At 35.7% G+C, this 17,472-nt stretch overlaps 1 protein-coding gene and 1 non-coding gene across 4 annotated transcripts in view; one reads left to right on the top strand and one right to left on the bottom strand.

Annotated features, from left to right (window-relative positions):
* LOC126830997 (uncharacterized) overlaps positions 1–2,284 on the top strand; it is a 35,505-nt gene extending 33,221 nt beyond the window's left edge. For both annotated transcript variants that reach the window (XM_050561614.2, XM_050561612.2), the window contains one exon: positions 811–2,284. In XM_050561614.2, the coding sequence (XP_050417571.1) occupies positions 811–824 (14 nt within the window). In that variant the 3' untranslated portion in view covers positions 825–2,284. The remainder of the gene's footprint in view (positions 1–810) is intronic.
* A 3,966-nt stretch (positions 2,285–6,250) lies between these two features.
* LOC126830977 (uncharacterized) lies at positions 6,251–9,644 on the bottom strand. Of its 2 annotated transcripts, XR_008788983.1 has the most exons (5): positions 9,396–9,644; positions 8,856–9,164; positions 7,702–7,827; positions 7,255–7,485; positions 6,251–6,744 (listed from the first exon to the last, which is right to left on the bottom strand). It is a non-coding gene; the product is annotated as an uncharacterized LOC126830977 (transcript). The 2 variants fall into 2 exon arrangements; XR_008788982.1 differs by lacking the exons at positions 8,856–9,164; positions 9,396–9,644 and adding an exon at positions 8,465–8,747.
* Positions 9,645–17,472: the final 7,828 nt, after the last annotated feature.

Genomic DNA, 17,472 nt, shown 5'->3' with positions numbered 1-17,472 from the left:
CTTTGGTTCGGACAGAAGATGGCATTGCACAAATTGCCTTAAATTAGTTTGTTCGGTGCATACGCAGGGGTCTTTCTTGTGGGAGGAAACTGGAGTACCCGGAGTAAACTACGATAAGTTGATAATTTGCCCATACCAGAGATAGAAACTATAACCGCAAGCCAGAGGCGACCAGACAGCTACGCCATCTCACATAACTCCACCCGACCCCCATAGTTCAGTTAAATATGCAGTACTTACTTATATTAACCGATTCTTCCTGATTCGGTTCAAAATAATGAATTTGGTCTGATGTGATTGTCATTTCGAAATTGAAAGTCGGTCTTATTGCTAATTATAAATGAAATAAAATGGGGGTTTAGCGTCCTACTTTTCTGCGCCGACTGAGATCATAAAGACAAGCATACATTGTACTATATGGGAAATTGTAGCGCTAAGGCCAAATCTTATTCTGAATTCCGTCTGTCAAGATTTATTTTACGTGCACGCCACGGGACCTCAGTATTTCGTCCTGTCCAAACTACTATACGCTGTCCTTGTCAAGCTCGTCTTCTTCGTGACAAGTGAAAAGCATGCTGGAACATCCGAGTAAACGTTCTCGGCCAACACTGAGATGAACCTAGCCAACGCCCTAGAGCAACTAACTGGGCTCCCACTCGTTCTGCCGACTATATCGAGGAACGTAAAATATAGATTATGCAAATAATTCAGACCGTAACACTTTTTAAAAATTTAATCAACTTGAAACTTTCATTAATTGTGTTGAGTTATTTAATTGTTAGTTTTAGGGGTTTTGTGTTCTTTTTTCAGGGGTCCAAAGGTAGGTCAAACACCTGAGTCACCAGAAAAGAAAACTACCGTTATAGTATGTATTTTGGTATGCATATAATTACTTATCTAAATTGACTAAATTACTTAAAATAAATTAATATTACTTAGCATCTTAGTCATTGATTCAGTAGGTACCTATCTTTTGAGTTATTTATATCACATTTTGTATGATATGTTTAGAATTATCATCTATATGTTCAAATATTTATAGTTTAATAAATGTTAAGATAATACGTTGGCGATAACTGCTGGGTATAATTATAACAGATGAAATACGGACAATTCATGTTAATTCGTTAATAAACCCAGTTAGACGTCAAATAATTAATACTTATGTTTCTTATAGGCGAGTTGTTGATTTGTGTCGCCTAATAATAAGATATATATGTTTATTTTATGCTTAATATTATGATGTGAAAAATTTTACTAGACTTATTCACATTGTATGATAATATTTTAAATTCATTTATTGATTAATATATATATATATTGTAATCAGAAATAGCTTATAATTACACTTGCTCACATAATATATGCTAATATTATATATTCAATGTTCATTAATAGATAATTAGAATTGATGTTTTAATTATGATTTCAATATTTTTATATTGATATTGCTATGTTCATTCTTTAATAAACCCATTCAGAGATTTAATCTATAAGAACCATAGAAATATACACACCCAGCATAAGAAGTCCTAATATACGTCAGGGTAATTCATAACCAAACAACACACGCTCTCACTACAAACAGCTCGGCCAGACCGCTACCACAACCTTTCAAATCATCGTCTAAATCTGAATAAAATAAGCCATCTCGTCCTTTACCCAAATTACAATCAACAGAACGTCCTCTGCCGGATATTCCCCAGTTTCTAGGTCTGTTAATTATTACCAGTAAAAGTGCAAGGGTACGATCAAATATAGTAAATTTTCGACATGTTCCAATCCCTAATATAATCTTATCATGGATTATGGCCCCTGATTGTACGAAAAATTGTGTTTTCAACATGTGTTCATTTTGTCCTTTATATGGCCAGCGTGAGAGCAAACTATGTACCCGTCTTCATTAGCCCAGTTTAGGAGCAGAACAGTAGGACATTAAACCCCATTTCATTTCATTTCGTAAAAATATGTAATACCAAGGTTGTGGACCCTCTAGAGGTCGATGTTGATGAAACTTGAAATGTATTTTTATAATCCAACAATGTCGGTGCCGAGATGCCGGGTTGCAGACCTCATTCAGACATCATGTGGGCTTCCTAAAATATATATAGTGAGACATACCGTGAGTCGCCTCGGCTTACAGGTCTTGTGAGAAAATGATGTAAACCTATCAAGAAGTATGTGGCTCTTGCTACCTTTAGGACTTAAGGGATAATCAGACATCATGCATGGTTCTTAGAAGTACGTACGAGGCCGATATAGTAATATAGCAGTTAGGTCAGCGTTCTAGGCCTGTTAAACTCAGACTGTAAATATTATAATAACTAATATTGTACTATCATAGATGTTGTAGTTTCCTGTATTTCATATATAAACATAGTTATAACAATACAGTGTTCCGAAGTTAATTGATATTGAGGGTTTATACAGAACGTGGAAGCCATATACCCCGACACAGGATAGTGACACAGGAGTCCATGAACAGTATTGTCACACCTGTCCCCGTAGTGTCACATTAGGTGGCTGACCTGAAACCCAAACAACCAATCAAACGTCGCGGGTTATGGGGGCCTCGCCCTCCCTAAGAATGTTTTGAAAATTTCACCGCCGCAAATGCGTTTTTTGCTATTCTAGCCCATGGGTTAAGCATCTTCAAAGTATACAATCGGTTTGCATCCCACTATATGCCGATCTGAATTCCAACCATCCAATCGGACTGTTGAATCTGAATCCACAAATAATAATCGATGCCCTAAAAATGTCGCATAAAGTAGAATGACTCTACTTACTTCAGTAACGGATTTTTATCGACTCTGCCTCTATCAGTTACTGTTGAATACATCAATTTTAGCGGTATCAACGTTGACAGTTTTGCCCGTTAATTGAAGTACGGCAAGAATTCCCGTTTACGGTAACATTCCATTCATAGATTTGTACAAGCCTTATATTCATATTAGATTTGTATAGGAAGAGACAGTAACGGATAAAGTAACTAGAGTGACTCCACACAATATGTTTTAATCCATAATCAGTTCAGCACAAATTCGTGGTATTGAATTAAAAGAAAATAACGGTTGATGAGATTTCCAGCACTTTATTTTGCCAACTAGATAAAATAATAAGTTTTGTGTTCACTTTACCCGTCTGCCCGAAAAGTCAGATTGTCCGTATGCTTATGATTAAAGCCTTCGCCATGCCCTCACGATGGCCTTATGAAGGGCAAAATGGACACACGAATTCAACACGAAAATGAGCCTTCGCAAGGTCCTTCAGCAATATTTTGGCATGCAAAATATTTTGCCAGCGCTCACGAAGTTGCAGCCGGAGCCTGGAAAACTTCACGGGTCATACGATGGCTTAAATGCCCTCACGAATGGCTCGATGTATCTAGGATAAGAACCGAATTTACTTTATCGTGTAACCATCTGGTGTCAATTTCGAGAGATTAAAACATTTCCCTGAGTCAGTCCTGGACAACTTCACAGAGCCATCGTGTATAAACTACTATACAAATTCACATCTTCGTATTACCTTCGTGTGCGGTTCGGATGTCATCTGTGGGCATCGCACTTGCTTCGGCTGTTGATTGGTTTTTGACCACTCTCGGGGCCATGTTGGCGCTAAATTCAAAATTCCATAGTTAATTCGTATGGCTAGCTGGTGCCAATTTCACGAAAGTGTGACGTCGGCATTGCCACTATTTATTTGGGTGTTATTAATAAATATATAGTCTTGTCTCAATTTAATTTGATCTAGTGGATGATCAAATTAACTATAATTGATTTTTTTTTGTTTGTGTAACTCCTCTGTATTCTCGTACTCTGGCAAAAACGACTGCCTTACTGTTTAAGAAACCCTAAGAAAACACGTATACGTTGGTAGGCAAACTTTAAATTCCTTAGCACTATAAGCGTGACATCGAAGCCAAGAACCTTGCGAAGAAAAATATCTAATTTTACTGAGAATATTCAGAAAAGGGCAGATATAAGAATACGGTACTCTTACAAAACGTCCAAATAAAGGTGTTTTAAAATATGTTATTGCTTTTTTGATCTATTGGGTCTAAAGATAGAATATTTTAAGACTCATTTTTTTGAAAATCTCAATTTCGATCAAAATCAATATTTTCACATATTTTGTCTTTATCTCATTATTAGATCGTGCGTAATTCTGACTCATTTTGTCGTAACCGGTCACAATTAACTTGTATCGATGATACATCGTATGAGCTATAGCATTTGCCTTTAGGCGAATTGCCAAACCACATTTTAAGCCTTAACGTTGAATTATAGTCCACCTAATGTTTTTGGAGGATTATATATCTTCAATATGGATTCAGAATTCGGATGATGCCACCCTGGCACCCTTAGTTAAATTATACACCTCATTGGATTCAGCGGGCCGAATTCTTATAGAAACCATCTTCAAACCGAAGTTCTAGAGAATCTGTCACATATTTTACCCCACTAAATAACTAGTAACTGCCTCATGGCGGCCATCGTGAATATTTAAATTTCCCCAGAAGTGGCACCATCCGGATTAAGAATCTACACATACTGAAGATATATAATCCATCAAAAACATAAGGTGGACTATATTTCCAGATTTGTCGACCTCCTGCCGGACTAACGCGACCAACTGGAAATGCTCTTATATTCTCATCTACTTTGTACACTTTTTTCTGTTTGCATTTAAATGAATACCTTTTATTATAATGTATCATATCAAAATATCGAAACATTCCAAACATGTTAAACCTGTCAAGCTTAGACGATTTATGTTATAGGAGATCACTTATTATGAATATTTAGACTAAGTACTGCTATTTATATTTTTATAATGTGACTATAACTGGTAATTGATGAAAGATTGCGTTATGTTGAAGGAGAGTGGATGATAAAATGAATAGATTTGTTTTGGACATTTCACTTTCTTGCTAGTAATTTGTTCGGAGGTTGTTGTTTATGGCCGGGTAACGGGTTCAAAATGCGACCTGGAGTAGAAAGAAGAAAAATTAAGAGGAAAAGATACATTTTTTTATCCAAAAAGGATATTTTCATGAGGGAAACCTGCACCTCTTGTGCTTTTCAACTTAAAGCGTCCACCTTTTCAACTTTAACTCGTCAATATTCTACATTCAACAGCAGAATTTCTACTTTCAAAGAATTCCTTCCCTGCCAGAATATTTGGTTTTTAATATATTGTATTTTATTCGATTAAATTCAGAAAAATGAAAATATTATTTTACCTATTGTAGCATTTTGACACCTTGCGTCATATTGACGATTAAAATGCGCTTTAAAAGAGAGAGAAATGGGGTTTAAAGTACACTCACAAATGGGGCATTTCGGACTAGCGCTTTAAAATCTTACAACCTAGTTTCTTCCTTGAACGCGGATGCGGTATTTTTCTGGTGTCGTTTATTTCTCTTGAAAATGACCGCACTGTAATGATAATCAGAAAAAGTCACGTGATCATATTTATTTTCGTTTTATGCATGGAGAAAAGTTATTTGAGAAAAAATTATGTTGTTGAATGTAGAATATTGAAAAGTTGAAAAGGTGGACATTTTAAGTTGAAGAGCACCGGAGATACATATTTCCCTCATGAAAATGTCCTTTTAGGATAAAATCTTTCTGGCAGACATGGAAGTCTTTGAAAGTAGACATTTTCTCTTTTGCTTTTGATTTTCTACTTTCTACTCCAGATCGCATTTTGAATTCGACAACCCACCATAGTTATTTGATGTCAGGATTAACCTGCTCTGATGCATTGTTTTAAAGAAGTTGGGATGTTGGGAGTTATGAGTGACAAAGGCAATGATATTTTCGAATTATCCTTTATTTTAGTAGTCCTCGATGTTTGAATATCAAAGCCTTGTTTATCCTAACTTCTAATTTCCTTTCCTCGATTGGGTAACGCTGTTTCAATAAATTTTCTTATTAGATCACCTAATCACGATCCGGAGATTTCGTCTATGACCAAAATTGTGCATATTTTCTAGCTAAATAGAGTGGTATATTACTTTTGGTATGACGTGAATGACATGGTTTATAGGAAAGATAGTTTTTGGTGTATGTTACTTTGGAATATATGTCCGTTATAAGTTTCGCCCCCGCCATCCCCCCCCCTCCCCCCGGGGAAAATATGGTCGACCATAAAAACAATAGATATACATTGTCCGTCAATTTTACAGCACCCCCTGAGAACACTTCCCCCCCCCCCCTCGTTGCTCTGATCTAGATACGTCCCTGGCTCTGTTATAGATACAGCATAGACCCCCAACGTTAACAAAACTGTCATGAGCGCGGCGCACAAACTACTATTGTAAATAAATTTATATGTGCTATTCATATTGCCGACGGTGCCATCTTCGTAGATACCAAAAAAAACCAAATCGATGCCATTGTTACAGCATTGTTAGTAAAATAGCAATAACCCAAAGTAATATAATAGTCACGTAACTTACAGTCTACATAGTATAAAAATGCAGACTCAACACATTAGGGTTTTAGGACTTGAAATATCTAGTCTAATTAGGGGAAAAGTTTGAGCCGGGCAAAGAGGCCAGAATTAACATTGAAGTCAATGGGGAAATTAGCGGCGGTCTGCATCCTGTACTTTAACGAATGTAGAGTTGTCTCCCACATTACAGTTGTAATTATTGTGTATTCCTCCCAGTTTTAAGATTAGCATAAGTTGGTGTTTCTTTTGCATCAATATTTCCGTAAGGATTCGACAAATCTGAAATAAAATCACAGATACACAGATATATACGCACAATACAAAAAAACAACAACAACAGCATTTTGCAAACACCAAAGTAATAAATGCCGAGGTAAACAAAATTTGAATACAATACTTTGAAAGCTATTGCTGATAAAAATTAAATATCTTTTTGGAGACGAGATCAATAGCCAAAATTCGACCAATCACAGAAAATGGAAATCTTAGTGCTCCATAGATCAAACGAGGACATAACACATTAGGTATCATTTAATACCAATAATACAATGGGTGGCCTAAAACATTCCGACCTCACAACGAACGGATTACCCAAACGCAACCAATCGGATCATGTTGCTCGAAATGTATCTCAACATGTAATTGACATGCAAAACATAAATCCTATATAGAGCTGTCAAACAGCAGGCATTTACTCTCAAACTGGACACACTCCAGTGCCGAGTCGTGATTAAGTATCGGCAAGAATGCATACGGACATGGCACAGATATTCCCCATTATGTACTTACTGCTTGTATTAGTTATTCCTTCAGATATCACCGCATCACCCATATTTGTATTCAAACTATCATATACTGTAGTTGGTTCTATATGTTGAAGTGAGTCGTAGTTCTGGTTATTATTGACTGTAGAAGATGATCGTAGATTAACATAATGTTGTAGACCTTGGTATGTTGTATCATCTATACCAGTAGCTGTTCTAGTCTCTAGATCTAAACCAGCATATGTTGATGATTCGGCTAAAACGTAACATAAACTACATGTAAAGTTCATAAACCAGTCCATTAATTTCATTTATATTTGATGAATCAAAAATAAAAAGACTGAATCTAACACACGAGACTTGGTAAATCTACGGAAAGAGATGTACCTTAGACGGAGACGTTTTCCAGGGACTTTTTTAAAAAAAAAATTAATGTGTGAGTTGTACATCAGTAACGTTCATATAAACAAACCTTCATGTTTCTTTCTCATTTTTCGTACCAGAATAACAGCAACAATAGCAACGATAATAATTACCAGCACTGCTATAACAACTCCAGCTATTAACCCTCCATTGGTGCCAGGTGGTGTAGGTACATCTGCAATGAATATTCCACATGCAAAATAATTACTATATAAACACCTCCAATTTACAATTTATCGGACTGGTATCGTTCATTTGATACCGCTGAAATTATTATAGGCCGCTATTGCTGGTATCAAATAAACAATAGCAGTCAGCTACATTCTAAACAGGGATTGACCAAAAGAACGCCCGAGTGAGTTGTAACATTTTTATTAACTCATTGAATAAGTTGGAATTTGACCATTATTACAGATAAGCAGACAATCATGGAAATGAAATTTGTTTTTGCGTGTGTTCCAGTTGCGTGTTTTTCTTGAATATTTAAAGGAAAGGTGTTTTCTGGTGTAGAATTGTATGCCACTGCGCGGACCATGTAGTACCAAGGAAATATTAATTTAAAGTGAGTCGGCCCAATAAATGTAAAGGACTGTTATACTCAACTGACACCATTTTAAACCAAAAGCGAATCCAACGAAATTCCCATTTTGGGCTACAATAATCATTACAACATTTAGAACACCGTCTGTTACTTAATCTTGGTGTCTGATCTATTTTTTAATAGCCAAAATAGAAAAGACATCTTAATCACAGCAATAATCATAGTCTACTTAACCTATCTAAATAATCTGCATTGTATCTAGTCTTCCTACCTGTCTTTAAAGTTTGTATTGTAGCAGAACCACCAGATAATATCAGATAAACTGGTGGACTATTACCATATTTATTTCTAGCTATAACTCTAATATAATATGGTGTATCAGCTTGTAGATTCATTATACAATAATCAGGTTTAGATTCTGGTAGAGGTGTAGAACTAGTCCAGGTTTTATTATCTACTGAATGTTGAACAATAAATTCCTGTTGATCTCCACCATTAAATCCTGGTGTCCATATAATACAGATACTGTCATGACGTGTTGTTGATGAGTTGATGTTAGAAGGTACATATACAAATAATTGCAATGACCAAGAGGCAATATGTGCAATTCAGTTGTAATATTGTCAGACTGAGTATATAGTATATTATATATATGTACTTACATTGACCTGCAACTTGATATTCTAGTTCTGTATAACCAATATTATTAGATACATTGACTGTATATGATGTATAGAAGATGTTGGATGTAATGTTGATATTTAATGTTGATCTATAAGTATTGATAGATATATTGGTATCAATCTGTTTAATGACACTATCATTAACATCTTCAGTAGTTATATTATTATAATACCAGGTGAAGGTTGGTGGTGGATAGGATATAACATCAGCTACCAGTTGTACTATATCTCTTATATCACCACTAACTATAGATGTTTTTATAACTCTAGTATCTTGTCTAGGTGAACCTGTATATAACAATATTATAGATATAACAACAGCTACCAGTTGTACTATATCTGTTATATATAACAACAGCTACCAGTTGTACTATATCTGTTATATTACCACTAACTATAGATGTTGTTATAACTCTTGTATCTGGTCTAGGTGAACCTGTATAACAATATAACATCGGCTATCAGTTATACTATACTTATCATATTATCACCAACTGTAATAAATACTTATATACTTACAGTTAATAAATAATGTCAATGATTGGCTGTATTGAACACTTGATATTTCGGTATTGGTAGCGTGACAAGTATAGTCACCAGTATCCAGACATGTAGCTTGTATGGTAAAGGTATTGATGTTGGTATGTTTAGATGATATCTGAATTGTACCATTATACCAGGTAACTAAGGCTACAGGGTTACTGTTAGTAGAACACGTGATATTGGTTGAATCTCCTTCATTTACAGTCAGTTTATCTCCAGTTGGTAATAAAGTTACTGGATCGAGGTCTGTAAATAATATCAAACCTCATAAAATATTATTTGTGACGAATAAAATTTCAGATTATAATCTTTAACAGTTACTCGACAACTGACAGTAACAAGTATTCAACAATAAGATATAGTAATACTTACACAATACAGTAATATTTATAGATTTACTATCAGATCTAGTTCAGGGGCGGATCCAGAGGGGGAGGGCACCCCCCCCCCCCCTGCTCAGCTACATAATTTTTTTTGTAAATCAAAACTTTTTATTAGAAAAGTTTCTCGACCGTGTGCTCTATCCCTTATCGTCAGATGTGGGACAGGATGGGCACTCAAAGCACGAGATAATGATATAGACATTATGTGATATCACAATTGATGCTTTGCATCCATGAAATTGAATCACAATGTCATTGTATTAATTCATAATAAAAAATGACGTCAACTGAGATGTTGAATGCCTCTGTTTAAAATGTGTTTGTATATACGCCAAAATGACGATAGAGACAACGCGGGAGGGGGGATACATTGTCTCAGGGACCTGGCAAACCCCCTCGTGCAAAAATTCCTGGATCCGCCCCTGTAGTTATACTTACACAGTACAGTAATATCTATAGTTTTACTATCAGATATAGCTATACTTACACGGTACAGTAATAATTATAGTAGTACTATCAGATATAGCTATACTTACACAGTACAGTAATATTTATAGTAGTACTATTAGATCTAGTTATAGGATCACCAATAGTTGGTACTAGTGTAGTGGTAGCTCCACATCTATATATACCACCCTGATTCCTGGTAATTCTAGTTATATCAAGACGTCCAATAGAAGATACATCAACACTGCTACCATCTGGTTTATACCATTTAAACGTTGATGGTGGTGGATTTGATTCAACGGTACAGATCAACAGAAGGTCGGCATTCTCTGTTTTAGTTACAGAATCAACTGATATGGTCACCATGGGACCGACTTAAAACAAATAATGTAAATATACCGTGAAAACAGCTATAAAGATAAGCTATAAAGTGAGGTTATGGTTAGATTATAGAGTTATCATTTCAATCAGCAAAGATAGAAATTATCCTATTATTGCATTAGATTACATTGAACATTAGCCAACTTCCTAATTATACGACAATTGATCACCAACCGATAAACATTCAGTAGGACGGAAGTGGTAAGTATACATAGAAGTTACAAATAGACGGTTACAAATACTTACATAAAACATCAAGTTGTACAGGTGTAGATGATTCACCTGATCCAGCACTATTAATACCTGTACAGGTATAACTTCCACTATCTGATCTCTCTACTGATTCTATTATATATATAGATGAACTTTGACCTGTGACCTGTACACCATTTTTATTCCATTTATATACATCGGATGGCACGGCTAAAACAGAATTGCTTACTTGACAAGTCAACACAAGTTGTCCCCCTTCTATAACTTTATATCGACTGGTTGAAGGCTCTATGTGTACGACTGGTCGAGCTGGAATAATATCACAGTAATTATTATACGCTTCTACCTTATATAGATTTTTGTCGTATCTTGAATAACGATTTGCCCATCTTCCATGTATTGAAGTTTTGCGTCAATCCGACTAATGTATTCAGTTAAAAGATGAGCAGTCACGCTGACGCCAAGCGCCAGTCACCTGGAATAAGACTGTTTTAGAGAGTCTGACACATAAAAGGGCATACATAAAATAATTTTAGGCAGGCTGGTGTGTAATTGGATACAGTGTTTATAATAAATTAAGTAGCCGCTTTGGCTCGCTAACCTGCGGTTCCCCCCTCGATCCATGCGTTGACCGAGAAATTTCAAGGGGTTCTCCGGCGTTACACACTATTTCATTTCATTTAATAATAAATACTGACCTGTTTATCGGCAATAATGTATTTGATGTTAGGCATAGTTAATTTGTCAATTGAGTATGTTAATATTTGCAAGCCATACCTATGCAAGAACTATTAACTCGGTCAGTTGTTGTAGGTATATCACAATCAGGATAAGAGGCCTCACATATTATTGTATAGCTATCTAGGCTACCCATCAGTACAGGTGTTTTATTTGATATAGTTATAGTGTTACTTTTAGAAACGTATCCAGTTGAACATCCTGTAATAACACATTCCACACCCCCTGGTAAATCTTGTAGTGTTCCACCCTGTAAAAATATGAAATAAACAATTTTGTTATTTCACGGATATATATTTCTGTTTTATTAATTAAAAGAGCTAAATCGCTAAAATTCGGGACCTAGAAATTGACACAAATGGGTCGCAATGCATATAATAAAGTAATATGAATGTATATAAACTGATTTATATTCAATCGTTTCTGTTTTTACTCTAATCTCAAATCAGTTATGTTCGGCGAAATACGCGAGAAGTGTCAATAAAATAAAACCAAGTACGAACAATCCAAACCATTAGACAAAATTCGAAGTCCTAAAAAAACGGTATAGGCAAAATAGTGTAATCAGCATATGGACTGTTCACCGTGTACAAAATACACGACAAACAGTGGTAACAGGTGTTCGGAAGAGTAAGCTTACCCTGCCTGGCGCCACACCCGCCATAGCTGCATCCAAACTATTAGGCGAAATCTCGGTAAAATGGACTATCGGTATGTATTTCCCCACACCTATTGTTTAGAGTCTAGGTCCACCCGGCCATGACTAATTAACCAACAAAGGGGTTTAAGGGGATTTAAAGTATAGTCTGTAACAAGTTTGTGACACTTCAACATAGTAAATAAATAAGTAAATACATTTTTATAGTTTGATATATAAGTACAAATATATAATAAATAATTATATATGCATATATTAACTAAATAAATACATATATTAACTAAATAAATAAATAAATTTTTATAGTATAAATTTTTATAGTATAAATATTTATAAACAGTTTGTGAAACATGACAATTCACGGTCCAACAAAATTCATAACAGTGTTGAGGTATTCAATGGGGGTCTTGGCACCAGTTATTAATAAATTCTCCTCTTCTATGATTCTCTCATCAAGTAGACGTCAATTAAATATATCTAGAATAATATCCGAGAGAGACATGTTATATTTACCAATCAAGTCAATATGACGCCCATAAAACTTTTTAAAGGTTTTAATAAGTTTAGTTCGCAAGTATCCCTGTAGTTGAAGCTTAGATGACAAATGCCTCGATCTACTTAAAAAATCAGAATTCAATGAACAAGCTCTCGCGTAACGATTTAGTTGAGACATAAACACTCCATAAGCTGGTGATATTGGAATGTTACTACTAATAAATGTAAAGTTAACAATCGGAAAGTCAAAGTCATCACGTTTATCGTACAATTTAACACTAAGTTTATGGCAATTGTCAAAATCGAGATGCAGATCCAAGTAGGAAGCGTTTGTGACTGTCAGTAGTGTTTTTAATTTCGAGCTCATCAGGATATATGAATTCTACATAATCACTAAATTTTGGATTATTCAGTTATAGAACATCATCGATATATCGATAAGTGAAATTAAAATGTCTGACTAATCGTTTATTTGATTTTACGAGTGCCTGTATGTAATCGGCTTAGTAGGAATAGAGAAACAAACCAGCAAGCAAAGGTGCACAGTTGGTGCCCATGGGGATACCTACCACTTGCTGATAAATTTCCCCTCCAAATTCAACAAAGATATTATCAATTAAAAAATCCAACATCGGAATTATCTTGTTGGCGGGGAATTTATTTTTGGAATCACTATGGTTGATAACAAAATATGTGGAATTGTAATTAACAACTAAATATTGATATCTAACATTTCCCGATTTAGATAAAAAGACACTGTGAATAATGTCTTTTAACCAAGCTTTTAATTTACTATGGGGAATTTTAGTGTACAAAGTAGAAAAGTCAAACGTTTGTATAGATGAGATTGAAACAAGTGATCTAGATTGTAAACCATTAAGTAATTCTTTGGAATTTTTTAATATCCACATTTGATTAAAACCATTACGAGAGTATATTTTGTCACAGTATTTTTGAATACCCTCTTTAACTGCCGTTAGTATAGATGTTAATACTTTTGAAAGTGGTTTTGTGGACAACGGGATGAACCTGCTATAAAACGTTGCTTGTAGAGATTTTTATGTAGTTTAGGTATCCAATATAACAAGGGCAGATCTGTATAGGTATCTCCACATGGAGTACCAAATGAAGTGAGTACAGATCTGTGATTGGATATAATTTCATCCTTACTAAGCGTAGAGCGTTTATAAAAAGCACTGTCGATTGATTTCCCGAAATTAAGTTCTTTGAACAGGCAGTCATAATAATATCGTTTACATATAAACACTAAGTTATTGGACGCTTTGTCAGCCGGTACAATGACATACTTGTCATGTTAGGCGTTGAGATTTTCAACAATGCTAACATCATTGAAAATAGATTTAGGCCTAGTATCAACTAACAGACCTTGCATATAAATTCTTCGTTTAAGTAAACGACTGATAGACTTAGTCCAATCTGAGAGAGTATCAGAGATAACATCTTCCCTCTTGGCCCATGATCTGGCGTAGTCCTCTACGACATCCATAATAAGTTTGAAATTTTGATCCCATGAAAATGGTTGCGGTTCCCGGTATTTGGGTCCTTTAGACAAAATCTCACGTAACTAATTATTCTGGACTATGTTTAAATCACCAGTGACTACATGTCCAGCTGGTTGGTAAATGAAGGACGACGTAGAGCAAGAACAGGGTAGCGGGTTATCATATAATTCTTTTGCATTGATGTTAGATAATGCGTTTCTGTAATTAAATATTTTGGATGCAATGATACATATAAGAAATCCTAGGAAAAGTAACAGTTTTGAAGTAAGGAGGGATGTGTGCCGTGACTTGCTTATGGTGTAATATTTGGCTTAACCCGATAGCATCAATGCCTTCGTTAGCAAATTTCAATTTTAGAAATGAACTGTTGGTGGTGTTAGACAATGTCCAAACGACGATGGACAATGTCAAGAACAATGACAACCCTGTATTCAGTGGATGCAGGATCAGTGCAATTTGAATCCAAACATTGAGATTTAAGTAATTTCAAAATAGTAAGTGGAATCGAATATAATTTAGTACGTATATGGTGTGGCCCTAGTGGTTCTTGGATAATTTCCAAAAGGGCATCAAGTGAAATCGTGCTGAGCTTGGGTGGCGTGTAACGACGATGTCCATGACTGCGTCTGCTTTTTTTCCAATCTACACCACTAGTATTTTTGTGCATGCTCTGCAGATATAAGAATATGACGTCACCGTTTGGCATGGGATATGTCTAGCTTCGTTCTCCGAGTCGCTTGTTACAAATGGCTCTGAAACGCATTCTGGTACACGATTCGTGTCCCAATGGTAAAATTTTTATTTTGTCTTAAATATTGTATATCAGCACCAATGTTGATTGAAATTGACAAATAATTCGTTTCATTTTCAATGTCGAAGACTGTGAATGATATTGAGTTAAAGACTTAGCTACTTAAACATGGATTATGTAGGCGGTAAATCTGCCTATTGCTGGTCTTTTTAAGGTCTTTAATGTTATCTAAACTATTAATTAGACATTAATAAACTTATCAAGACTACAATCATTGATATGAATCTGTTTGCCTTCTAGTAATCTGATCTGTATCCTATTCACAAGCTCTTATGGACAGGTTATATATCTCTGCACTTGAAATCAATAGGCGCCATCGTTTTTGATTACAAGGCTTCACACCAAATTTGAAAATCGATTGGGTACATCCACCGGCAATAAATCCATAGAGTTTTTCCTCTAATGATGCACACTACATTTTACCAAGTCCGTTGTAAACTGAACTCGCTGTCACGTTTTCAAAGTATCCAAAAACGGGGGTGTAACGCCGGAACGGGAGGTCGCTGAACATTGAAAAATCATATCGGTAGGGTCCGTCCTAGCATGAGCCCAAAGTTTCATACCAAATATGAAAAAACTCCGTTCAATACTAACCTCTATGGCATTCACAAGATTTTCGACCAAGAAGGTATAACTCTAGAAAAGGCGAACAAAGGAAGTTTAAAATCGTGTCGGGGATCACCTGCTTTTACCACAATTTGCAAAGAATCCGTATAGCTTCTATTGCGTTCACATGATTAGCGGAATGTGAGCGTATAACTCCGTGAAACGGGAAATTTGATAGGATGCATACATTGGTGATCAAAATGCTTTAAATCCAGACCTTAAAACATTCTGTTTAAAAATTGTACCTCGTAACACGTTCACAAGGTTTACGGTCAAATGGGTGGAGGTAACTCGGGAGCCAGCACGCTGAATATAGGATACGTCCCCTGGTCACCCCAATGCTTCACACTAAATATGAAAAGATCCGCTAAAACTATTGACGGGGTAACCGGGTGTCGGCATTACAATAAATAAATGTTACCGTATAAGATGTAAATTTCCATGTTAATTTTGGTTCTGGTTTAGTGCATCCTATACTACACACCAGTTGTACACCAGTATCTGTTAACTGACATAAAAACGGTTCTTCTGTTACGTTTATGTTGAACGACCCTTTATCTGAACAAAAAAGGAAATATAATATAGGTCGCATTATGTGATTGGCCATAACATAACAAAATGTGACATTGTGGTATAAATAACAGAAGACTTACGATCTGTTGGTTATCAGACCATCGGTTATGTGAATGTATTTATTCGTGGCAGCACATAGGGTTGAAGCATATTTAGGGTGTGGTATATGGCTGGGGACGGCTTAATATGTATCAAAAGTTACAGTTCGTTACATTACGTACCGACATGTTGTTTCGGTATAATAGTTTTACAATAAATGCAATGAGATATCTAGTTTTTGCTGCAGCTTATATTCAAAAGTTAGAGATACCTTTCATTGTAATCAAAAAGCACGATTGAGAAAAAGATCCAAATATTTCATTGTTAAGTTCTGGTTTCATTTCGTAATTAAACGTCAAATTGTCGATGTTGAATCTATCTGCAACTTTAATCCAGACGTGATAAACTGGCCCTGCAGTATGCTACGAAAATGGCATCACTTCCAAACCATATTTCATTTAACACCATATTTAGACCTCTTCATGAGCATTTGTATCTTGTTAAGACTAACGTCATTCCATCTTTCGGTATTCGCATTCAACCCCTTTTGTCTGAGGCTGGTATCAGTCTTGACAGTATCGCGAATACCCCTCTCTTTGAGGCTCCACCGTGGGCTGTATCTCCCCCAAAGATCGATTTCGATCTTTCGCAACATAAAAAGAGAGATACTAGCTCGACGGTGTTTCAGTCTCTCTTTCGAGAGCTAAGGTCTAAATATGGTGATTATGCTTCAATATATACAGATGGTTCGAAAGATGATGTTCGGGTAGCTTCGGCTACTGTGACACCATCTGAGACAATTTCTGTCCGCCTTCCACCTGCTTCTTCCATCTTTACAGCTGAACTCCAGACCATTCTACAGGCCTTGGAGTTCATTCAATCATCATCTATATTTAAATATATAATATTTACTGATTCTTTGTCCTCCATACAAGCAACAGACAACAAACAGCTTGATCACCCATTATCATTTATCGTCTGCTACTATCATTCGAGTGTACCAGCAAGGACATTGTCCTTTGTTGGCTCCCCAGTCATATGGATATCAAAGGGAACGATCAAGCAGACTCGGCTGCCAAGTCTCCTTTAGATCTTCCCGTATCTGAATTTTATATACCTTTTAAGGATTTTAAATCCATTATGAATACATTTATTTATGGCCGCTGGCAACGGTCTTGGCACAAAC

Source organism: Patella vulgata, chromosome 8, assembly GCF_932274485.2.
Source record: "Patella vulgata chromosome 8, xgPatVulg1.2, whole genome shotgun sequence".
In the NCBI taxonomy this organism is placed as follows: Eukaryota; Metazoa; Mollusca; class Gastropoda; family Patellidae; genus Patella; species Patella vulgata.
The sequence above is the reverse complement of the archived record's forward strand: the minus strand, read 5'-3'. Positions and strand labels throughout refer to the sequence as shown.